Below are 25,496 nucleotides of genomic sequence, written 5' to 3'. Positions count from 1 at the left end.
AAACCTAGGCAATAGCACCAGTCTACCAGGTGGTCATCTGCCATTTCGGACCTTTGCGACTGGTTGTAGGAGGAGCCCCAGCTATAGCCAGATTTTTGTTGAAGTTGGAGAAAAATGCTTACTACAGTAGGTTTGCTGGTATGGCCTAGAAAATGAACCAAAATCAAGTCGTTAGGCACGGGCGGCTAACATTGATATTCGGCTCCGTAGGCCGGCAGATATCTTAATTAACACAAACCATGCAATGTAGTAGAATGCGTATCGGTGAACTCAACAGCACCCGACAAACGGAAAAATCATAGCCAGCGAATCGGCGAGGGGCCCCACAGGAGGAAGCAAACAGCTAATAGTTCGACGTACGTGGGGAGTGGCCACCAGAGCCCTCCCTATAATTAGATTATACAGTAGGGCTCTGGGTGCCACCAATCAAAAGCGCGATATATAATGTAAATACACCAAGGGGAGTCGAAGGGAACCACCGAAGTCCCCGCGCGCATCTCAAAAAGACGCTAGTCCGCGGTGGTAATCCGCTTCTCTCGTGCGCTCTTGCCACTGTGGCGCACAAACAATGGCAGATCGACGATGGGAAGATATTGTCAGGCCTCATTTGACTCAACTGGTCGATCTTATTGCGCCCGACAGTCTCATCTCTGATCTGTACGCCAAACGCATTCTTGATAAAGACGAATGGGAAAAACTACGACTTGGTTCTAAAACCTATCGAGAGAAAACACGCGATCTGCTCGTGGACATTTTACCACGAAAGGATTCAACAGCGTTTGATGCACTGGTTCAGTCGCTCCTACTAACAGGACAAAAGCATATCGTAACAAAATTTCTTATACCTTCAGAAAATGGTCAGATTTGACTGATAACAAACTAATCACAGTGCAAATTCGTTCTTTATTCAATTGACAGAAACCACTGGCAAAATCAGAATGAAAGAGGTGAAAAGGAAGCCGTTCGAGGAAGTCAGGAACAAGAAAAAAGAGCTGCGTGAAGTAATGGAGACAAAACAGTTGCAGATCAAAAAGCAGTGCAGAATGCATGAAAAAATAATTTCCATTGGCCTACGCGTGAAGTATAAGGTAGAATTCGTGTTAGCCTAAACTGGCTTTAATTAAGTTGAACACCTCTGCGCAGGAGACTGGGCCAGTGCCTAACTGGAAAAGAGTCACTGACTGTCCAGTCAAATCCGACCTGCCAAACTCGTATTACAAAGGAGCTGTTTCAGGACGCGTGGCAAATGTGAATGGCACTGTCACGGTCGGCTTTGAAAAGGCGATATACGAGCAGCTAAGAAAGGAGAAATGGCAGGTATCAAACGTCAAGATAAACATTTACAAGCTGTGTGAATGCCAAGGAAAGTGTTTCATTCTAAGTCGCGACAAAGGCAAATGGAAAATATTCGAGTACTCAAAAGGAAACACTAAAGAAGTGACAACGTTACCAGAGAAATACACTGACAGCATATCCAGCATGTCAATGATAGCCAACGAGGAAAAGATCTACGTCGTCGGAGGAAAGAGGAACAACATTGGAACTGCTCAAGTTCACTGTTACAACCTTCAAACCGATAAATGGATCTCATTCCAGTCTTTGAGTGGCGGACGGTTCGATTGTTCCCTGTCTATCACTGATCGCAATCTCTATGCAGGTGGTGGATGGACTGCTGAGCGTGAGCCATGCAGGTCAGTAGAACGCTTATCGCTGGACGCAGAACATCCTAAATGGACCCAGCTGCATCCGACAACCGAGAGATCGTGTCAGTTGGCGAGTCTGTACGGCAGGCTTGTGGCAATAGGAGGAGTCGACGAGTTGGGACGCGGAAGCAAGGCCGTAGAAGTATACGACGACGAAAAGAAATCGTGGTTGCCGCTTCCTTCGATGAACAAGTCGAGATACTATCACGGCGTCTGCACGACGAGCGATGATCGCTTGGTCGTCGTTGGCGGGTTGGGATCGAACGGATCAGCAGAGAGTTTAGATCTAGACGCGTGAGTAAACGCGCAATTAGAACTAGCTGTTGAATCGGTTGACTAATGTAATTACCGTTTTACAAATATGGAACGATGTGTGTGTGTACATTTCGCGCACGCTCGGCTTCCAAGGGAAATACCCTCGGTCCCCAAGGAAAAGTGCTCTTGGCAAGTTGGCTCCTGATGAGTCCTCATTGTTGTTCTCTTTCCGTCTCTACTGAGATGAACTGGTCGTTCCGCACGTCAAGCGATCGATTGACTCGTTTTCTCACTGAAGTCTTCTCACTGGCTGAGCGAAGTCATGGCGTTTCGTCGCCTTCGTCGCCGGTCGTCGTTTGTCTTCCTGTTTGGACGAGCCGCGTCGTTTATCGTCTTGACACGCACTCGTCGTGCTTGACAGGCTTTTTGCTGGGGCCGGAGAGGAGAGAAAGTTCTCCGGGTTCTAGACATGCGCAGTAGGAGGCGCGCAGTACGCTTTTCGTATTTTGCCTTTGCGTGAGCCTGTGACTGCTACATTGTATTTCAGATCTTCTTTCTAAGCGTTATCTAACGCTACTGTGACATAAACGATGGCAGATCCATGGGAAGACGTTGTTAGGCCTAATCTGCCTGACCTGGTTCACCTCATCAAACTAAAGAGTCTTCTTGATCACCTTTATGCCCAAAAACTTCTCAACGATGACGAATGGGAAGACATTCGACTTCCTTCCAAAACTAATTGAGACAAGACACGCGATCTGCTCACGGAAATTCTGCCGCAGAAGGGTCCCCATGCCTATAGCACTTTTGTTCGTCTGCTGATAAAAACCGGACAGAAGTGCATTGTAAAGGACGTTCTTCAGCAGCCGCTAGAAACGGGTCAGATTCCAAATTGAAATTCAAAGATATCTCCATTTTATCATTACACTGCAGACAGATTTAGAAAGATGAAGAAAACGCTGAGGAAAAAGAGCATCGAGTTGCGTGCAGCCAAGAGACATCTGACAAAGATGAAACAACCACAAGACAAAAAGTGGTACATAATAAATGAAAAATTAATTTCCATTGGCCTCCAGATAAAGCACAAAGTAATTCAGTTTAGTACTAAAACAATACTTTTTTTGTCAGCTGAGTTCTTCCTAGGAGACTGGGTGGCCAATGCCCATATGGACGAGAGTCAAATCTGAATTGCCAAGTTCACTTGAAGCTGCTTCAGGATGCGTCGCAGAAGTCAACGACACTATCCTTATTGGTCGCCAGAATACAGTACACAAGTTGAAAAGAACAAAGAAATGGCAAAAATCAAAGAACGTCAGGATACCCATTCATCAGCTAATCGAAAGCGACGGAAGGTGCTTCATTGAAGGTTGCGAAGAAAGCACATGGAAAATTTTTGAGTATTTTGAAAAGAAGAGTAGTCTAAAAGAAGTGACGGCATTGCCAGTGAACATACCTGGTGTGTCAATCAAAGCAAACCAGGGCATTCTCTACGCCGTTGGAGGAAACGAGGGCACAACCGGAAGCACTCAGGCTCACTGTTTCGATCTAAGAAATAGTGGTGACGGATGGATCCCAATTCAGTCTTTGAGTCACGGACGGTTCAACTGCTCGATGTCTTTCATTGATGACAGACTTTTTATAGGTGGCGGATGGAATGCTAAAAACAAGCCATGTAATTCAGTAGAATGCTTATCACTGGGTGCAGAACGGTGGACTCAGAAGTGCCCAACAACGGAGAAAGCGTGCGAGATCACTAATCTGTATGGCAGACCTGTGGCCACAGGGGGCATCAATAGCTTGGGACTTGCAGCAAGCCAAGTCGTCAATGTTTACGCCGACGAAAACAATTCGTGGTTGCCACTTCCTTCCATGAGCAAACCGAGATATCATCACGGTGCCTGCACAACGGGCGATGGTCGCTTGTTTGTAGTTGGTGGATGGGGATCATACGGTTCAATAGAAGGCTTAGATTGTGAACCGTCACTTCGTCCCCTACAAACTACAGAAACTGTTCTTAATTTTTGACTTTTTCATAAATAACTTCTCTTACCTTTACTGTATCAATATGGGGCAAAGTTGAGTCCACAGTGACGACTGATAAATATTTAACTTACACGCAGACTTTCGAAATGGCGTAGGTCTCGGTCGGCGCGCGGATGAATTTGATTCGTGGCGACGACCGCATGGGAGGACAAAGCGCGATCCGCCGGAGCGCTATATACTGTATACTCCGGGCTGCATGGCCTGGCATGGCCTGGCATGGCCGGGTGCGGTAAGAAGCCGCGTCAATCGGCCTAATTTGAGGCTTTTAACTTCTCACTCCGACAAACTTCTCACTCCGACATGTGACTACTGCCAGCGCAAGCGTTGTCTTTCAAAGCTAAACGCTTTCGTTGCACGTGTAGTCGTTCGGGAGCTTCGGCCGCCTACGTGACGTACGTGGGGAGGTGCCACCAATCAAATGCGCGATATATAATGAAATACGCCAAGGCAGGGGAAGTCCCCGCGCGGGTCTTAAAAAGACGCTAGTCCGCGGCGTAATCTGCTTCCTTCGTGCGCTCTAGCCCTACTGTGGCGCACAATGACAGATTCGCGAGATGGGAAGAGATCGTCAGGCCTAATTTGCAAAAACTACGGCTTTCTTCTAAAACCGATCAAGACGATATGCATGCGATCTGCTCGTGGACATTCTACTACAAAAGGGTCCCACAGCGTTTAATTAATTTAATTAATTCACTGGTTCAGTTGCTTCGACGAACACGGACGCATAACAAATTTTCTTGAACCGTTCTGGAAGAGACAATTCATCAAACTTTATATAATTTTTATGGGGTCCTACTACCCAATATTCTTTGTACTGTAGATGAAGGTATTCTCACAGCATGTTTCCGCTCAAAAAAGACGCCATCTAAGCTTATCGTCGGGCTTTTCTCTTATCAGGGAACTGGCTGGAGAAATCCATATGCTTATTACAGCACTGTACCGGAATTAGAAGAGCATACTTGATGAAAAGAAAGAGAAGAAAGTAGTCCTGTCAAAAAGGGCATTTCTCTGATATGACTACTCTCATTTGCATGTGCAATAGCTGTAGTCTGATTATACTCCTATTTATTCATATCACATTATTGATTGTGGCTGTACGATGACGTTACGGGGAAAACCCGAGGACCCTGGGGGGTCAAGAGATAGTACCTCTGGTCACGTGATTCTAGAATTCTCTAGAATCACACCTTTCCTCCATCGCTCCGAGTCCGGTGCCGCCGATGGAAATAGCAGCGAATCCGTGGGATGAATTCGTCGTTCCTCGTCTCGATGCTCTCGTCGATGTCGTCGACGTTGAGGGCGAGCTCCTCGATAAGCTGACGGCGTACGAATTGATCAGCCGCGACGACTGGGAGCGTCTTCGGCTCCCCAGCGTGACGAAGCGCGACAAAGCGCGCATGCTACTAATGGATATTTTACCGCGAAAAGGAGCTCGCGACCGTTACGACGCATTTGTGGATGCATTGAGAAGAACAGGAGGGCAGGAGCATATTGTAAAAATACTCGAACTCCCTCCACAAAGGGGTTTGACATGTGCGCGGTGTAACTACAGCAAGGAATTCTTCTCATATTCTTCAAGTTGTCAACTTGCGGCAGAGAAACAAAGGACTTTGGAAGCAGAAAAACGTGTGTTTGCTTTGGAGATGCTTTTGTCAGGAATGAGATTGAAGCATGAGGTACTCCGCCAGTAGGATGGGAAAGTAAACTTATTGTCGTGTGACATCGTGTTCTCTTGCATGATTAGCCTAAACCACAGCTCTCAAAAGGCCGTTTCCAATGGAAGAAACTAGTAGAATCACCTCGTCTTCTACAGCGTTACAGCAGTGGGCAAATAGAAGAGATCAACAGAGCAATTACGATTGCCCAAGGTCATTACATCTTTCAATTGGCAGATGATGGTAGATGGGAAGAATCATGCGTTGGCGTGAACGTAAGATGTCTAATAAAATGCCAAAATGAAGGATACATTCTCACTGGCAATGAAACATCTCAATACATAGTCGAACTTAAGAATACCGGAAAGGTCTTGCCAACAGTACCAGATGGTCATCTGCCATTTCGCACCTCTGCAATTGGTCACAAAGAAAAAATTTTCCTAGTCGGAGGAGCAGATAAGTTGGGGAGCACAAGCCAGGTCGTCACTTGTTTCAACAGTAGAACCTATGAATGGACGTGTCTCCCGAGTATGATTCGTGGACGGTACGGTTGCTCCCTAACAATTGCGAACAATCAACTATTTATTGGAGGCGGGCTTCATGAATCTTCAACTGCCAGCAACGTTGTTGAATGCTTTGACATGGCGGCAGAAAAGTGGATAAATCTGTGTCCTACAACCAATAAGTTATGCGAGTTGTCATCTCTACATGGCGAACTTATTGCAACGGGGGGATTACCAACACAAAATGCGGTCGAGATTTATTATAAGGAAACGAATAGTTGGCTCCCGTTGCCCCCAATGACAGGTAATCGCATTGGACATGGAGCCTGCACAACGGAAGACAATAAGTTGTACGTTGCAGGTGGAAACACTTTTTCTAATTTCGTAGAACACTTTGAACTGTAGATGCTTGGCAGACTTCGTCACACAATATTGGCTTTTGACATTTTCATAGATAACCCTTTAGTATACCTGATATTGTTAGAATTGTACCTACATGCACAGCAGAGTCTTCAAAGTCATCAGGGTCCAGCAATATGACTGTCACGGTCGGCTTTGAAAAGGCGATATACGAGCAGCTAAGAAAGGAGAAATGGCAGATATCAAACGTCAAGATAAACATTTTCTCCCCAAATATATATTTCTTTATTAGAAAATACTGTACGAGTATTTACTTAGTGCATTCACTTCGTCCACTTTCCTAGGCGCCCAAAGTAGAATCAATATACCCTTTCGTAAATCGAAATCTGAGAAGACAGTCTGGAGTGTCGGTTCGTTCTCGTACCTGACGTCGCGCCTGGATACATACATGTAAACACATCACGTGTAGAGCGAGTCAAAATGGCCGTCCTACAAAGCAAGGCCGTAGCGTACATGTGCCTAAAGTCGTCCAGGCAGGTCTAGCAGTCACCAAAATGTTCTTAGACAGTGTCTGTTTATCAGGTCAAGAAGAACTGCTCGCTGATGTGCAAATTACGGCCGAACAGCTTCTTCGCGAAGCGAAGGAACGCCTGCTCGAAGCCGTAAAACCGGTGAGCATCTGAAACGATCGCTGATCTTTGCAAAGAGCCTATAAAACCAGACTCTCATGCAAACAATAACCGATCCGGAAGAGCTGCGGATTTTCGACTTCGAAAAAGAAAGGTAGAACTCGCGAGGGCAAGGCATTGGTTTGAGACGTTACACGCACTCATTTAGGGCTACGAGGATAACATTCGAAAGAATCGACTCCAGATGACGAATTGGATAAAATACGCTCAATGGGAGGAAAGCCAGAACGAGTTTCAAAGGTCTCTCTTATTAATTCTCTATAGCGAGCATACTACGTCGCGTTTCTAGTGCGAGGTCCATATACGAACAGACGCGTTTTTTGACCTTTTAACGGTCAAACGACGCGTTTCTTCAAAGGGGGGGCTCACTTCAAATTTTGCTTCTTTCGATATAGAATATTTATTGCAGAAAATATGACCTGTTGCTTGCAATATTCATTACTATATTTATTGGAGAAGAGATGGCCTGTTCTTTTGAATTTTGACTCTATTGTCTCTCTCTGCATAGTTGACTGTTGTTTTCTAGACATCAAGAACGGGGAGATGAGAGAGTATCAGATTCGTGGACTCAACTGGTTGATCAAATAAATGACTGGAGTATCGGCAGATGAAATGGTCACTTAACAACAGCATTACCTTATCGAGAATTTGATTATTTATTTTTCGCTTTTTATAGGGTCTCGCAAAGACGCTGCAGACGATTTCGCTGTTCAGCTATCCGAAGCAAATCGACTTTTCACAATTGGATTGGCGAATTTGAGCTCTGGTGTCCAAACACACAAACCATCGCCAAAGAAGCTTGGGTCAGTCTTGTGAACCTGTGAGCGAGACACCGCTGATCACTCCTGTTTATTTAAACTGTTTCCTAGGCTTCTTTTGTCGACCTACAAAGTGGTTCTCATTGAGAAGAGCCACTTCAAGAAAATCAATCGGATATGCATCGAGAAATCAATGCAGTCTCTCGCCGCGATCGTTTTCATCAATGCAGTCTTGCGCCGCGATCGTCTTCGACAGCAAAAAAGCCAAAGCTAATTGCATTGTCATAACGAACAACGTCATCAGGTACGGTACCCTAAAAGAATCCTTGGGCATATAGGAAAGGTAGAGGGAGGACCCGCAGCGCCAGTCGGTTTAGTCAAGTAGAGGGCTCTCAGCGCCAGTCAATGGGTAGTTACTTCTAAATGGTAAAAACGATTAAAATTACCCGTCAAATTGCCACTAGGTAAAATTACTGCGAACTAAAATAATGGAAAGTTGAGGAACACTCGACCTGGTAAAGTATTTATATTATCCTAGTTTCAGGGCAATTAAGTAGAGGCACTCAAGCCCCTCAATTTAATATTTATGTCCTAAGAATTAAAGATAAGGTCCTCAATTTAATACTTAGGCACTAAGAATTAAAGATAAGGCTCTCAACTTAATATTTAGGCTCAATGAATTAAAGATTAGGCCCTCAATTTACTACTTAGGTCCTAAGAATTAAAGATAAGGCTCTCAATTTGATTATTGCAAAAGAGCGAGTTGGCTCGTCCCTTGTAATTTACTGCAGTTTATTACAGGACAGAAGAGTCGGCTTATCTCTTTTAATTTTACTGTTATTTGTTACAGGAGAGCGAGTTGGCCAGTCTCTTGTAATTTACTGTAATTTATTACATGAGAGAAGAATCGGCTAGTCCCTTGTAATTCACTGTAATTTATTACAGGTGAGAAGAGTTGGCCAGTCCCTTGTAGGCCCTGAGAATTAAAAATTAGGCCCTCAATTTAATATTTAGGCACTAAGATCTACAGATTAGGTCCTCAATTTAATATTTAGGAAATGAGATTTAAAGATTAGGCCATCAATTTAATATTTAGGGCCTAAGAATTAAAGATTAGGTCCTCAATTTAATATTTATGCACTAACAATCAAAGATTAGGCCCTCAATTTAATATTTAGGAACTAATAATCAAAGATTAGGCCCTCAATTTGATACTTAGGTCCTAAGAATTAAAAATTAGGCCCTCAATTTAATAATTAGGTCTTAATAATTAAAGATTATGCCCTCAATTTAATATTTTGGCCCTGAGAATTAAAGATTAGGCCCTCAATTTAATATTTATGCACTAGGAATCAAAGATTAAGCCCTCAATTTAATATTGAGGTCCAAAGAATTAAAAATTAGGCCTTCAATTTAATATTTAGGGTTTAATAATTAAAGATTAGGCCCTCAATTTAATATTTAAGTTCTAAGAGTCAAAGATTAGGCCCTCAATTTAATATTGAGGAACTAAGAATCAAACATTAGGCCCTCAATTTCATATTTAGGCACTAAGAATCAAAGATTAGGTCCTCAATTTAATATTCAGGTTCTAAGAGTCAAAGATTAGGCCCTCAATTTAATATTTAGGGCCTAAGAATCAAAGATTAGGCCCTCAATTTAATATTTAGGTTCTAAGAATTAAAGATAAGGCTCTCAACTTAATATTTAGGCTCAATGAATTGAAGATTAGGCCCTCAATTTACTATTTTGGTCCTAAGAATTAAAGATAGATGTCTCTCAATTTGATTATTGCAGGAGAGCGAGTTGGCCCGTCCCTTGTAATTTACTGTAGTTTATTACGGGACAGAAGAGTCGGCTTATCTCTTTTAATTTTACTGTTATTTGTTACAGGAGAGCGAGTTGGCCAGTCTCTTGTAATTTACTGTAATTTATTACATGAGAGAAGAATCGGCTAGTCCCTTGTAATTCACTGTAATTTATTACAGGTGAGAAGAGTTGGCCAGTCCCTTGTAGGCCCTGAGAATTAAAAATTAGGCCCTCAATTTAATATTTAGGCACTAAGATCTACAGATTAGGTCCTCAATTTAATATTTAGGAAATGAGATTTAAAGATTAGGCCATCAATTTAATATTTAGGGCCTAAGAATTAAAAATTAGGCCCTCAATTTAATATTTATGCACTAACAATCAAAGATTAGGCCCTTAATTTAATATTTAGGAACTAATAATCAAAGATTAGGCCCTCAATTTACTATTTAGGCACTAAGAATCAAAGATTAGGACCTCAATTTGATATTTAGGTCCTAAGAATTAAAAATTAGGCCCTCAATTTAATAATTAGGTCTTAATAATTAAAGATTATGCCCTCAATTTAATATTTTGGCCCTGAGAATTAAAGATTATGCCCTCAATTTAATATTTAGGCACTAGGAATCAAAGATTAAGCCCTCAATTTAATATTGAGGTCCAAAGAATTAAAAATTAGGCCTTCAATTTAATATTTAGGGTTTAATAATTAAAGATTAGGCCCTCAATTTAATATTTAAGTTCTAAGAGTCAAAGATTAGGCCCTCAATTTAATATTGAGGAACTAAGAATCAAACATTAGGCCCTCAATTTCATATTTAGGCACTAAGAATCAAAGATTAGGTCCTCAATTTAATATTCAGGTTCTAAGAGTCAAAGATTAGGCCCTCAATTTAATATTTAGGGCCTAAGAATCAAAGATTAGGCCCTCAATTTAATATTTAGGGCCTAAGAATCAAAGATTAGGCCCTCAATTTAATATTTAGGTTCTAAGAATTAAAGATAAGGCTCTCAACTTAATATTTAGGCTCAATGAATTAAAGATTAGGCCCTCAATTTACTATTTTGGTCCTAAGAATTAAAGATAGATGTCTCTCAATTTGATTATTGCAGGAGAGCGAGTTGGCCCGTCCCTTGTAATTTACTGTAGTTTATTACAGGACAGAAGAGTCGGCTTATCTCTTTTAATTTTACTGTTATTTGTTACAGGAGAGCGAGTTGGCCAGTCTCTTGTAATTTACTGTAATTTATTACATGAGAGAAGAATCGGCTAGTCCCTTGTAATTCACTGTAATTTATTACAGGTGAGAAGAGTTGGCCAGTCCCTTGTAGGCCCTGAGAATTAAAAATTAGGCCCTCAATTTAATATTTAGGCACTAAGATCTACAGATTAGGTCCTCAATTTAATATTTAGGAAATGAGATTTAAAGATTAGGCCATCAATTTAATATTTAGGGCCTAAGAATCAAAGATTAGGCCCTCAATTTAATATTTAGGGCCTAGGAATCAAAGATTAGGCCCTCAATTTAATATTTAGGTTCTAAGAATTAAAGATAAGGCTCTCAACTTAATATTTAGGCTCAATGAATTAAAGATTAGGCCCTCAATTTACTATTTTGGTCCTAAGAATTAAAGATAGATGTCTCTCAATTTGATTATTGCAGGAGAGCGAGTTGGCCCGTCCCTTGTAATTTACTGTAGTTTATTACAGGACAGAAGAGTCGGCTTATCTCTTTTAATTTTACTGTTATTTGTTACAGGAGAGCGAGTTGGCCAGTCTCTTGTAATTTACTGTAATTTATTACATGAGAGAAGAATCGGCTAGTCCCTTGTAATTCACTGTAATTTATTACAGGTGAGAAGAGTTGGCCAGTCCCTTGTAGGCCCTGAGAATTAAAAATTAGGCCCTCAATTTAATATTTAGGCACTAAGATCTACAGATTAGGTCCTCAATTTAATATTTAGGAAATGAGATTTAAAGATTAGGCCATCAATTTAATATTTAGGGCCTAAGAATTAAAGATTAGGCCCTCAATTTAATATTTATGCACTAACAATCAAAGATTAGGCCCTCAATTTAATATTTAGGAACTAATAATCAAAGATTAGGCCCTCAATTTACTATTTAGGCACTAAGAATCAAAGATTAGGACCTCAATTTGATATTTAGGTCCTAAGAATTAAAAATTAGGCCCTCAATTTAATAATTAGGTCTTAATAATTAAAGATTATGCCCTCAATTTAATATTTTGGCCCTGAGAATTAAAGATTAGGCCCTCAATTTAATATTTAGGCACTAGGAATCAAAGATTAAGCCCTCAATTTAATATTGAGGTCCAAAGAATTAAAAATTAGGCCTTCAATTTAATATTTAGGGTTTAATAAATAAAGATTAGGCCCTCAATTTAATATTGAGGAACTAAGAATCAAACATTAGGCCCTCAATTTCATATTTAGGCACTAAGAATCAAAGATTAGGCCCTCAATTTAATATTCAGGTTCTAAGAATCAAAGATTAGGCCTTCAATTTAATATTTAGGTTCTAAGAATTAAAGATAAGGCTCTCAACTTAATATTTAGGCTCAATGAATTAAAGATTAGGCCCTCAATTTACTATTTTGGTCCTAAGAATTAAAGATAGATGTCTCTCAATTTGATTATTGCAGGAGAGCGAGTTGGCCCGTCCCTTGTAATTTACTGTAGTTTATTACAGGACAGAAGAGTCGGCTTATCTCTTTTAATTTTACTGTTATTTGTTACAGGAGAGCGAGTTGGCCAGTCCCTTGTAATTAACTGTAATTTATTACAGGGGAGAAGAGTTGGCCAGTCCCTTGTAGGCCCTGAGAATTAAAAATTAGGCCCTCCATTTATTACTTAGGTTCTAAGAATTAAAGATTAGGCCCTCAATTTAATATTTAGGTCCTAAGAATCAAAGAATAGGCCAAATAATTTAATATTTAGGGCCTAAGAATTAAAGATTAGACCCTCAATTTAATATTTAGGCACTAAGAATCAAAGATTAGGCCCTCAATTTAATATTTAGGCACTAATAATCAACGATTAGGCCCTCAATTTAATGTTTAGGTTCTAAGAATTAAAAATTTGGCCTTCAATTTAGTATTTAGGGCTTGATAAATAAAGATTAGGCCCTCAATTTAATATTTAGGTCCTAAGAATTAAAAATTAGGCCTTCAATTTAATATTTAGGGCTTAATAAATAAAGATTAGGCCCTCAATTTAATATTTAGGCACTAAGAATTAAAGATTAGGCCCTCAATTTAATATTTAGGTTCCAACAGTCAAAGATTAGGTCCTCAATTTAATATTTAGGGCCTAAGAATTAAAGATTAGGCCCTCAATTTAATATTTATGCACTAACAATCAAAGATTAGGCCCTCAATTTAATATTTAGGAACTAATAATCAAAGATTAGGCCCTCAATTTACTATTTAGGCACTAAGAATCAAAGATTAGGACCTCAATTTGATATTTAGGTCCTAAGAATTAAAAATTAGGCCCTCAATTTAATAATTAGGTCTTAATAATTAAAGATTATGCCCTCAATTTAATATTTTGGCCCTGAGAATTAAAGATTAGGCCCTCAATTTAATATTTAGGCACTAGGAATCAAAGATTAAGCCCTCAATTTAATATTGAGGTCCAAAGAATTAAAAATTAGGCCTTCAATTTAATATTTAGGGTTTAATAAATAAAGATTAGGCCCTCAATTTAATATTTAAGTTCTAAGAGTCAAAGATTAGGCCCTCAATTTAATATTGAGGAACTAAGAATCAAACATTAGGCCCTCAATTTCATATTTAGGCACTAAGAATCAAAGATTAGGCCCTCAATTTAATATTCAGGTTCTAAGAATCAAAGATTAGGCCCTCAATTTAATATTTAGGTTCTAAGAATTAAAGATAAGGCTCTCAACTTAATATTTAGGCTCAATGAATTAAAGATTAGGCCCTCAATTTACTATTTTGGTCCTAAGAATTAAAGATAGATGTCTCTCAATTTGATTATTGCAGGAGAGCGAGTTGGCCCGTCCCTTGTAATTTACTGTAGTTTATTACAGGACAGAAGAGTCGGCTTATCTCTTTTAATTTTACTGTTATTTGTTACAGGAGAGCGAGTTGGCCAGTCCATTGTAATTTACTGTAATTTATTACAGGACAGACTGCTAGTCCCTTGTAATTCACTGTAATTTATTTACAGGACAGAAGAGTCGGCACTATAGTCCCTTGTAATTTTACTGTAATTTATTACAGGTGAGAAGAGTTGGCCAGTCCATTGTAATTTACTGTAATTTATTAAATAAGAGAAGAGTTGGCCAGTCCATTGTAATTTACTGTAATTTATTAAATGAGAGAAGAATCGGCTAGTCCCTTGTAATTAACTGTAATTTATTACAGGGGAGAAGAGTTGGCCAGTCCCTTGTAGGCCCTGAGAATTAAAAATTAGGCCCTCCATTTATTACTTAGGTTCTAAGAATTAAAGATTAGGCCCTCAATTTAATATTTAGGTCCTAAGAATCAAAGAATAGGCCAAATAATTTAATATTTAGGGCCTAAGAATTAAAGATTAGACCCTCAATTTAATATTTAGGCACTAAGAATCAAAGATTAGGCCCTCAATTTAATATTTAGGCACTAATAATCAACGATTAGGCCCTCAATTTAATGTTTAGGTTCTAAGAATTAAAAATTAGGCCTTCAATTTAGTATTTAGGGCTTGATAAATAAAGATTAGGCCCTCAATTTAATATTTAGGTCCTAAGAATTAAAAATTAGGCCTTCAATTTAATATTTAGGGCTTAATAAATAAAGATTAGGCCCTCAATTTAATATTTAGGCACTAAGAATTAAAGATTAGGCCCTCAATTTAATATTTAGGTTCCAACAGTCAAAGATTAGGTCCTCAATTTAATATTTAGGGCCTAAGAATTAAAGATTAGCCCCTCAATTTAATATTTAAGAACTAAGAATCAAAGATTATGCCCTCAATTTAATATTTAAGCACTAATATTCTACCATTAAGCCCTCAATTTAATATTTAGGTCCTAAGAATTAAAAATTAGGCCTTCAATTTAATATTTAGGGCCTAATAAATAAAGATTAGGCCCTCAATTTAATATTTAGGCACTAAGAATCAAAGTTTAGGCCCTCAATTTAATGTTTAGGCACTAAGAATCAAAGATTAGGCCCTCAATTTAATATTTAGGTTCTAAGAGTCAAAGATTAGGCCCTCAATTTAATATTTAGGGCCTAAGAATTAAAGATTAGGCCCTCAATTTAATATTTAGGCACTAAGAATCAAAGATTAGGCCCTCAATTTAATATTTAGGTTCTAAGAGTCAAAGATTAGGCCCTCAATTTAATATTTAGGGCCTAAGAATTAAAGATTAGGCCCTTAATTTAATATTTAGGCACTAAGGATCAAAGATTAGGCCTTCAATTTAATATTTAGGTCCTAAGAATTAAAAATTAGGGCCTCAATATAATATCTAGGTTTTGATAATTAACGATTAGGCCCTCAATTTAATATTTAGGCACTAAGAATCAAAGTTTAGGCCCTCAATTTAATATTTAGTTCTTAAGAATTAAAAATTAGGCCCTCAATTTAATATTTATGGCTTAATAATCAAAGATTACGCCCTCAATTTAATATTTAAGACCTGAGAATCAAAGATTGAGCCCTCAATTTAATATTTAGGCATTAATAATCAAAGATTAGGCCCTCAATTTAGTATTTAGGCACTAAGAATTGAATTAAAGATAAGGCTCTCAACTTAATATTTAGGCTGAATGAATTAAAGTTTAGGCCTTCAATTTACTATTTTTGTCCTAAGAATTAAAGATAGATGTCTCTCATTTTGATTATTGCAGGAGAGCGAGTTAGCCCGTCCCTTGTAATTTACTTTAGTTTATTACAGGACAGAAGAGTCGGCTTATCTCTTTTAATTTTACTGTTATTTGTTACAGGGGAGCGAGTTGGCCAGTCCCTTGTAATTTACTGTAATTTATTACAGGAGAGCGAGTTGGCCAGTCCCTTGTAATTCACTGTAATTTATTACAGGACAGAAGAGTCGGCTAGTCCCTTGTAATTTTACTGTAATTTATTTCAGGTGAGAAGAGTTGGCCAGTCCATTGTAATTTACCGTAATTTATTACAGAAGAGAAGAGTTGGCCAGTCCAGTGTAATTTATTAAATGAGAGAAGAATCGGCTAGTCCCTTGTAATTAACTGTAATTTATTACAGGGGAGAAGAGTTGGCCAGTCCCTTGTAGGCCCTGAGAATTAAAAATTAGGCCCTCAATTTAATATTTAGGTTTTAAGAATTAAAGATTAGGCCCTCAATTTACTATTTAGGTCCTAAGAATTAAAGATAAAGCTCTCAATTTGATTATTGCAGGAGAGCGAGTTGGCCCGTCCCTTGTAATTTACTGTAGATTATTACAGGACAGAAGAGTCGGCTTATCTCTTTTACTGTTATTTGTTACAAGAGAGCGAGTTGGCCAGTCCCTTGTAATTTACTTTAATTTATTAAAGGACAGACGGCTAGTCCCTTGTAATTCACTGTAATTTATTACAAGACAGAAGAGTCGGCTAGTCCCTTGTAATTTTACTGTAATTTATTACAGGTGAGAAGAGTTGGCCAGTCTATTGTAATATACTGTAATTTATTACAGAAGAGAAGAGTTGGCCAGTCCATTGTAATTTACTGTAATTTATTAAATGAGAGAAGAATCGGCTAGTCCCTTGTAATTAACTGTAATTTATTACAGGGGAGAAGAGTTGGCCAGTCCCTTGTAGGCCCTGAGAATTAAAAATTAGGCCCTCAATTTATTATTTAGGTCTTAATAATTAAATATTAGGCCCTCAATTTATTTTTTTGGCACTAAGAATCAAAGATTAGGCCCTCAATTTACTATTTAGGGCTTAAGAATTAAAGATTATGCCCTCAATTTAAATTTTAGGCACTAAGAATCAAACATTAGGCCTTCAATTTAATATTTAGGTCCTCAGAATTAAAAATTAGGCCTTCAATTTAATATTTAAGACTTAATAATTAAAGATTAGGCCCTCAATTTAATATTTAGGGCCTAAGAATTAAAGATTAGGCCCTTAATTTAATATTTAGGAACTAAGAATCAAAGATTAGTCCCTCAATTTAATATTTAGGCACTAATAATCAAAGATTATGCGTTTAATTTAATATTTAGGCACTAAGAATCAAATATTAGGCCTTCAATTTAATATTTAGGTCCTAAGAATCCAAGATTAGTCCCTCAATTTAATATTTAGGAACTAATAATCAACGATTAGGCCCTCAATTTAATATTTAGGTCCTAAGAATTAAAAATTAGGCCTTTAATTTAATATTTATGTCCTAAGAAATAAATATTAGGCCCTCAATTTAATATTTAGGCGCTAAGAATCAAAGATTAGGCCCTCAATTTAAAATGTAGTCACTAAGAATCAAAGATTATGCCCTCAATTTAATATTGAGGAACTGAGAATTAAAAATTAGGCCTTCAATTTAATATTTAGGGCTTAATAAATAAAGATTAGGCCCTCAATTTAATATTTAGACACTAAGGATCAAAGATTAGGCCCTCAATTTAATATTTAAGTTCTAAGAGTCAAAGACTAGGCCCTCAATTTAATATTGAGGAACTAAGAATCTAAGATTGAGCCCTCAATTTATTATTTAGGCATTAATAATCAAAGATTAGGCCCTCAATTTAATATTTAGGCACTAAGAATTGAATTAAAGATAAGGCTCTCAACTTAATATTTAGGCTGAATGAATTAAAGATTAGGCCCTCAATTTACTATTTTTGTCCTAAGAATTAAAGATAGATGTCTCTTAATTTGATTATTGCAGAAGAGCGAGTTGGCCCGTCCCTTGTAATTTACTGTAGATTATTACAGGACAGAAGAGTCGGCTTATCTCTTTTACTGTTATTTGTTACAAGAGAGCGAGTTGGCCAGTCCCTTGTAATTTACTGTAATTTATTACAGGACAGACGGCTAGTCCCTTGTAATTCACTGTAATTTATTTACAGGACAGAAGAGTCGGCACTATAGTCCCTTGTAATTTTACTGTAATTTATTACAGGTGAGAAGAGTTGGCCAGTCCATTGTAATTTACTGTACTTTATTACAGGGGAGAAGAGTTGGCCAGTCCCTTGTAGGCCCTGAGAATTAAAAATTAGGCCCTCAATTTATTATTTAGGTTCTAAGAGTTAAAGATTAGGCCCTCAATTTAATATTTAGGGCCTAAGAATTAAAGATTAGGCCCTCAATTTAATATTTAGGAACTGAGAATCAAAGATTAGGCTCTCAATTTAATATTTAGTGCTTAATAATCAAAGATTAGGCCCTCTATTTAATATTTAGGCACTGAGAATCAAAGTTTAGGCCCTCAATTTAATATTTAGGCACTAAGATTCAAAGATTAGGTCCTCAATTTAATATTTAGGTTCTAAGAGTCAAAGATTAGGCCCTCAATTTAATATTTAGGGCCTAAGAATTAAAGATTATGCCCTCAATTTAATATTGAGGAACTAAGAATCAAAGATTAGGCCCTCAATTTAATATTTAGGAACTAAGAATCAAAGATTAGGCCCTCAATTTAATATTTAGGAACTAATAATCAACGATTTGGCCTTCAATTTAATATTTAGGTCGTAAGAATTAAAAATTAGGCCCTTAATTTAATATTTATGTCCTTAGAAATAAAGATTAGGCTCTCAATTTAATATTTAGGAACTAAGAATCAAAGATTAGGCCCTCAATTTAATATTTAGGAACTAATAATCAACGATTTGGCCTTCAATTTAATATTTAGGTCGTAAGAATTAAAAATTAGGCCCTTAATTTAATATTTATGTCCTTAGAAATAAAGATTAGGCTCTCAATTTAATATTTAGGCACTAAGAATCAAAGATTAGGCCCTCAATTTAATATTTAGGTTCTAAGAGTCAAAGATTAGGCCCTCAATTTAATATTTAGGGCCTAAGAATTAAAGATTAGGCCCTCAATTTAATATTTAGGAACTAAGAATCAAAGATTAGGCTCTCAATTTAATATTTAGTTCCTAAGAATTAAAAATTAGGCCCTCAATTTAATATCTAGTGCTTAATAATCAAAGATTAGGCCCTCTATTTAATATTTAGGCACTGAGAATCAAAGTTTAGGCCCTCAATTTAATATTTAGGCACTAAGATTCAAAGATTAGGTCCTCAATTTAATATTTAGGTTCTAAGAGTCAAAGATTAGGCCCTCAATTTAATATTTAGGGCCTAAGAATTAAAGATTATGCCCTCAATTTAATATTGAGGAACTAAGAATCAAAGATTAGGCCCTCAATTTAATATTTAGGAACTAAGAATCAAAGATTAGGCCCTCAATTTAATATTTAGGAACTAATAATCAACGATTTGGCCTTCAATTTAATATTTAGGTCGTAAGAATTAAAAATTAGGCCCTTAATTTAATATTTATGTCCTTAGAAATAAAGATTAGGCTCTCAATTTAATATTTAGGCACTAAGAATCAAAGATTAGGCCCTCAATTTAATATTTAGGTTCTAAGAGTCAAAGATTAGGCCCTCAATTTAATATTTAGGGCCTAAGAATTAAAGATTAGGCCCTCAATTTAATATTTAGGAACTAAGAATCAAAGATTAGGCTCTCAATTTAATATTTAGTTCCTAAGAATTAAAAATTAGGCCCTCAATTTAATATCTAGTGCTTAATAATCAAAGATTAGGCCCTCTATTTAATATTTAGGCACTGAGAATCAAAGTTTAGGCCCTCAATTTAATATTTAGGCACTAAGATTCAAAGATTAGGTCCTCAATTTAATATTTAGGTTCTAAGAGTCAAAGATTAGGCCCTCAATTTAATATTTAGGGCCTAAGAATTAAAGATTATGCCCTCAATTTAATATTGAGGAACTAAGAATCAAAGATTAGGCCCTCAATTTAATATTTAGGAACTAAGAATCAAAGATTAGGCCCTCAATTTAATATTTAGGAACTAATAATCAACGATTTGGCCTTCAATTTAATATTTAAGTCGTAAGAATTAAAAATTAGGCCCTTAATTTAATATTTATGTCCTTAGAAATAAAGATTAGGCTCTCAATTTAATATTTAGGCACTAAGAATCAAAGATTAGGCCCTCAATTTAATATTTAGGTTCTAAGAGTCAAAGATTAGGCCCTCAATTTAATATTTAGGGCCTAAGAATTAAAGATTAGGCCCTCAATTTAATATTTAGGAACTAAGAATCAAAGATTAGGCTCTCAATTTAATATTTAGTTCCTAAGAATTAAAAATTAGGCCCTCAATTTAATATCTAGTGCTTAATAATCAAAGATTAGGCCCTCTATTTAATATTTAGGCACTGAGAATCAAAGTTTAGGCCCTCAATTTAATATTTAGGCACTAAGATTCAAAGATTAGGTCCTCAATTTAATATTTAGGTTCTAAGAGTCAAAGATTAGGCCCTCAATTTAATATTTAGGGCCTAAGAATTAAAGATTATGCCCTCAATTTAATATTGAGGAACTAAGAATAAAGATTAGGCTCTCAATTTAATATTTAGTTCCTAAGAATTAAAAATTAGGCCCTCAATTTAATATCTAGTGCTTAATAATCAAAGATTAGGCCCTCAATTTAATACTTAGGACCTGAGAATCAAAGATTAAGCCCTCAATTTAATATTTAGGCATTAATAATCAAAGATTAGGCCCTCAATTTAATATTTAGGCACTAATATTCAACGATTAGGCCCTCAATTTAATATTTATGTCTTAAGAATTAAAAATTAGGCCTTCAATTTAATATTTAGGGCTTAATAAATAAAGATTAGGCCCTCAATTTAATATTTAGGCACTAAGAATCAAAGTTTAGGCCCTCAATTTAATATTTAGGCACAAGAATCAAAGATTAGGCCCTCATTTTAATATTTAGGCACTAAGAATTAAAGATAAGGCTCTCAAATTAATATTTAGGCTCAATGAATTAAAGATTAGGCCCTCAATTTACAATTTTGGTCCTAAGAATTAAAGATAGATGTCTCTCAATTTGATTATTGCAGGAGAGCGAGTTGGCCCGTCCCTTGTAATTTACTGTAGTTTATTACAGGACAGAAGAGTCGGCTTATCTCTTTTAATTTTACTGTTATTTGTTACAGGAGAGCGAGTTGGCCAGTCTCTTGTAATTTATTACAGGACAGACGGCTAGTCCCTTGTAATTCACTGTAATTTATTACAGGACAGAAGAGTCGGCTAGTCCCTTGTAATTTTACTGTAATTTATTACAGGTGAGAAGAGTTGGCCAGTCCATTGTAATTTACCGTAATTTATTACAGAAGAGAAGAGTTGGCCAGTCCAGTGTAATTTATTACATGAGAGAAGAATCGGCTAGTCCCTTGTACTTAACTGTAATTTATTACAGGGGAGAAGAGTGTGCCAGTCCCTTGTAGGCCCTGAGAATTAAAAATTAGGCCCTCAATTTAATATTTAGGTCTTAAGAATTAAAGATTAGGCCCTCAATTTACTATTTAGGTCCTAAGAATTAAAGATAAAGCTCTCAATTTGATTATTGCAGGAGAGCGATTTGGCCCGTCCCTTGTAATTTACTGTAGATTATTACAGGACAGAAGAGTCGGCTTATCTCTTTTACTGTTATTTGTTACAAGAGAGCGAGTTGGCCAGTCCCTTGTAATTTACTGTAATTTATTACAGGACAGACGGCTAGTGCCTTGTATTTCACTGTAATTTATTACAGGACAGAAGAGTCGGCTAGTCCTTTGTAATTTTACTGTAATTTATTACAGGTGAGAAGAGTTGGCCAGTCCATTGTAATTTACTGTAATTTATTACAGAAGAGAAGAGTTGGCCAGTCCATTGTAATTTACTGTAATTTATTACAGATGAGAAGAGTTGGGCAGTCCATTGTAATTTACTGTAATTTATTAAATGAGAGAAGAATCGGCTAGTCCCTTGTAATTAACTGTAATATATTACAGCGGAGAAGAGTTGGTCAGTCCCTTGTAGGCCCTGAGAATTAAAAATTAGGCCCTCAATTTATTATTTAGGTCCTAAGAATTAAAGATTAGGCCCTCAATTTAATATTTAGGTCCTTAGAATTAAAAATTAGGCCTTCAATTTAATATTTAGGGCTTAATAAATAAAGATTAGGCCCTCAATTTAATATTTAGGTTCTAAGAGTCAAAGATTAGGCCCTCAATTTAATATTTAAGGCCTAAGAATTAAAGATTAGGCCCTCAATTTAATATTTAGGAACTAAGAATCAAAGATTAGGCCCTCAATTTAATATTTAGGAACTGATAATCAACGATTAGCCCCTCAATTTAATATTTTGGTCTTAAGAATTAATAATTTGCCCCTCTATTTAATATTTATGTCCTAAGAATTAGAGATAAAGTCCTCAATTTAATACTTGAGCACTAAGAATTAAACATATGGCTCTCAACTTAATATTTAGGCTCAATGAATTAAAGATTAGGCCCTCAATTTACTATTTAGGTCCTAAGAATTAAAGATAAGGCTCCCAATTGATTATTGCAAGAGAGCGAGTTGGCTCGTCCCTTGTAATTTACTGCAGTTTATTACAGGACAGAAGAGTCGGCTAGTCCCTTGTAATTTTACTGTAATTTATTACAGGTGAGAAGAGTTGGCCAGTCCATTGTAATTTACTGTAATTTATTACAGATGAGAAGAGTTGGGCAGTCCATTGTAATTTACTGTAATTTATTAAATGAGAGAAGAATCGGCTAGTCCCTTGTAATTAACTGTAATATATTACAGCGGAGAAGAGTTGGTCAGTCCCTTGTAGGCCCTGAGAATTAAAAATTAGGCCCTCAATTTATTATTTAGGTCCTAAGAATTAAAGATTAGGCCCTCAATTTAATATTTAGGTCCTTAGAATTAAAAATTAGGCCTTCAATTTAATATTTAGGGCTTAATAAATAAAGATTAGGCCCTCAATTTAATATTTAGGTTCTAAGAGTCAAAGATTAGGCCCTCAATTTAATATTTAAGGCCTAAGAATTAAAGATTAGGCCCTCAATTTAATATTTAGGAACTAAGAATCAAAGATTAGGCCCTCAATTTAATATTTAGGAACTGATAATCAACGATTAGCCCCTCAATTTAATATTTAGGTCTTAAGAATTAATAATTTGCTCCTCTATTTAATATTTATGTCCTAAGAATTAGAGATAAAGTCCTCAATTTAATACTTGAGCACTAAGAATTAAACATATGGCTCTCAACTTAATATTTAGGCTCAATGAATTAAAGATTAGGCCCTCAATTTACTATTTAGGTCCTAAGAATTAAAGATAAGGCTCCCAATTGATTATTGCAAGAGAGCGAGTTGGCTCGTCCCTTGTAATTTACTGCAGTTTATTACAGGACAGAAGAGTCGGCTTATCTCTTTTAATTTTACTGTTATTTGTTACAGGAGAGCGAGTTGGCCAGTCCCTTGTAATTTACTGTAGTTTATTACATGAGAGAAGAATCGGCTAGTCCCTTGTAATTCTCTGTGATTTATTACAGGGGAGAAGATTTGGCCAGTCCCTTGTAGGCCCTGAGAATTAAACATTAGGCCCTCAATTTAACATTTAGGCCCTAAGATCTAAAGATTAGGTCCTCAATTTAATATTTAGGAAATGAGATTTAAAGATTAGGCCCTCAATTCAATATTTAGGTTCTAAGGATCAAAGATTAGGCCCTCAATTTAGTATTTAGCAACTAAGAATCAAAGATTAGGCCCTCAATTTAATATTTAGTAACTATTAATCAAAGATTAGGCCCTCAATTTAATATTTAGGCACTAAGAATCAAAGATTAGGACCTCAATTTGATATTTAGGTCCTAAGAATTAAAAATTAGGCCCTCAATTTAATAATTAGGTTTTAATAATTGAAGATTAGGCCCTCAATTTAATATTTTGGCTCTGAGAATTAAAGATTAGGCCTTCGATTTATTATTTAGGCACTAGAAATCAAAGAATAAGCCCTCAGTTTAATATTTTGGTCCTAAGAATTAGAAATTAGGCCTTGAATTTAATATTTAGGGCTTAATAAATAAAGATTAGGCCCTCAATTTAATATTTAGGCACTAAGGATCAAATATTAGGCCCTCAATTTAGTATTTAAGTTCTAATAGTCAAATATTAGGCCCTCAATTTAATATTTAGTCACTAATAGTCAAAGATTATACCCTCAATTTAATATTTAGGCACTAAGAATCAAAGATTAGGCCCTCATTTTAATATTTAGGTCCTGAGAATTAAAAATTAGGCCTTCACTTTTATAAAAAATGCACAGCACAGCTATTATATCAAAGGGGGCGCCCACTTTTGACAGGCAAGTGTCTTCAACTTGTTGCGCGCGAGCCGCGCTTACGGATCAGGCTCATGGAACGCCACTCGCGCATAGTAATTGCGTGATCAACGGCAGCGCCCGACTGCTTATTAATTAAGGGAAGATAGAATTTTTTTCATGCTGCCATTACCGCACCCTTAATTAATTAATTAATTAATTAATCACACTGTAATTACAAGAGTAATACAGTGAAATTACAAGAGACTTGCCAGGTGACTTAGGAGAAGTGTATCGATAACCGTTCTCTCTGGTAATGAAGTTGTTTAACTTTGTATTATGTCTTCTTTACTTCAGGGAAAATCCTTTTTGCGGGCAAAAATGAAACGATAACAGCCGAGCGTTGGAAACCGTTAGAGATCGACTGCTGTCTAATGGCAAACTCTTGCTCGAACAATTCAACGACCATGCACTTAAAACACCATGATCACTATGTAGACGAAGACTTTCATGTCTCGTCGTCTCTCTTATGCCACAATTACACAAAGCAGTGGGCTCATCTGCGTGATCATGGAACATACTTTTGCGTTGCCGAGAATTCAGCAGAAACGGCATATCAACGACACACCGTCTTTGTACATGGTATGCTCACCTTTACTAACGATCAGTTAGTGAGTGGTTGTACTTATTACAGATCGTGCTAAAGTTACGTGCTTCTCAAATGATGATAGTGACGAGAACTGCAATCAGAAGCACATGTGGATACCTCAAGGCCAGGACGTAACGCTTCAGTGCCGTGCGAGAGGTTTTCCCGTGCCCTGGGTGAATGTCAGCTGTAGCGGTGGCCAAAGCAACGATTCAATAGGAGAGCGCGTCTTCCTTTTATTAGCAAACTTCTCGAAGCAAGACGTTGGAAGCTGCAACTGTTCGGCAAATAATGGCGTTGGGGGAAGAGGCACGTCATCTGCGACACTCGCCGTCGCTCTGTGAATTGAATTGCTCAATTGTTTTTATCTTTTACCTGGATTTTTATAATAGGAAACGCCAACATTGATTATTTTACTTCAAAAGTAGAGAATGGCGTTCTTCACGTAGTGTGCGAGGCATCCGGCGAACCGGTTCCGTTTGTTTCCCTATACAATCCCGACATGTCTCTTCTTAGTGAAAGCGACGGAAGGGCAACGTTTCAATCAGGAAGTTATTTATTTGGTAACTACTCATGTGTAGCGAACAATACTGGACAAATCAGTGTGATGACAATAAACCTCGAAGGTGACCTACACTGAGACTGTGCGGGAAACTGTTTTCTTTACGTTTTCACGTTTAGATAAAATCTCTGCCTTCGAGTTGTTA

General features: G+C 36.9%; 3 protein-coding genes and 2 long non-coding RNA genes across 7 annotated transcripts; 4 read left to right on the top strand and 1 right to left on the bottom strand.

Annotated features, from left to right (window-relative positions):
- The first annotated feature begins 325 nt into the window (after positions 1-325).
- Positions 326-2,079, top strand: LOC136199365 (uncharacterized). Its single transcript, XM_065989544.1, has 3 exons — positions 326-857; positions 919-1,088; positions 1,144-2,079. Exons 1-3 carry the CDS (start codon positions 569-571, stop codon positions 1,999-2,001), a joined length of 1,317 nt encoding a protein of 438 aa, XP_065845616.1. The 5' UTR covers positions 326-568; the 3' UTR covers positions 2,002-2,079.
- On the bottom strand, positions 864-2,380 carry LOC136199373 (uncharacterized). Its single transcript, XR_010673051.1, has 3 exons — positions 2,252-2,380; positions 2,053-2,196; positions 864-1,989 (listed from the first exon to the last, which is right to left on the bottom strand). It is a non-coding gene; the product is annotated as an uncharacterized lncRNA (long non-coding RNA).
- LOC136199367 (kelch-like protein 31) lies at positions 2,152-4,043 on the top strand. 2 transcript variants are annotated; one of them, XM_065989547.1, is made up of 3 exons: positions 2,152-2,837; positions 2,896-3,046; positions 3,102-4,043. In XM_065989547.1, the coding sequence occupies exons 2-3, from the start codon at positions 2,906-2,908 to the stop codon at positions 3,981-3,983; spliced, it is 1,023 nt and encodes a 340-aa protein (XP_065845619.1). In that variant the 5' UTR covers positions 2,152-2,837; positions 2,896-2,905; the 3' UTR covers positions 3,984-4,043. The 2 variants fall into 2 exon arrangements, with proteins under 2 accessions (XP_065845619.1, XP_065845618.1); XM_065989546.1 differs by having other exon boundaries at positions 2,154-2,837; positions 2,892-3,046.
- Positions 4,044-5,206: 1,163 nt separating this feature from the next.
- On the top strand, positions 5,207-6,846 carry LOC136199397 (uncharacterized). The gene is made up of 2 exons (XM_065989576.1): positions 5,207-5,677; positions 5,746-6,846. Exons 1-2 carry the CDS (start codon positions 5,222-5,224, stop codon positions 6,562-6,564), a joined length of 1,275 nt encoding a protein of 424 aa, XP_065845648.1. The 5' UTR covers positions 5,207-5,221; the 3' UTR covers positions 6,565-6,846.
- A 142-nt stretch (positions 6,847-6,988) lies between these two features.
- LOC136199371 (uncharacterized) lies at positions 6,989-25,277 on the top strand. Of its 2 annotated transcripts, none has more exons than XR_010673050.1 (9): positions 6,989-7,052; positions 7,102-7,190; positions 7,241-7,302; positions 7,357-7,448; positions 7,735-7,823; positions 7,885-8,011; positions 8,078-8,270; positions 24,501-24,785; positions 24,838-25,277. It is a non-coding gene; the product is annotated as an uncharacterized lncRNA (long non-coding RNA). The 2 variants fall into 2 exon arrangements; XR_010673049.1 differs by having other exon boundaries at positions 7,885-8,028; positions 24,838-25,276.
- The last annotated feature ends 219 nt before the right edge of the window (positions 25,278-25,496 follow it).

This window comes from Oscarella lobularis, chromosome 1 (genome assembly GCF_947507565.1).
Source record: "Oscarella lobularis chromosome 1, ooOscLobu1.1, whole genome shotgun sequence".
Classification (NCBI taxonomy): Eukaryota; Metazoa; Porifera; class Homoscleromorpha; order Homosclerophorida; family Oscarellidae; genus Oscarella; species Oscarella lobularis.
This window is presented reverse-complemented; position numbering and strand designations above follow the sequence as displayed.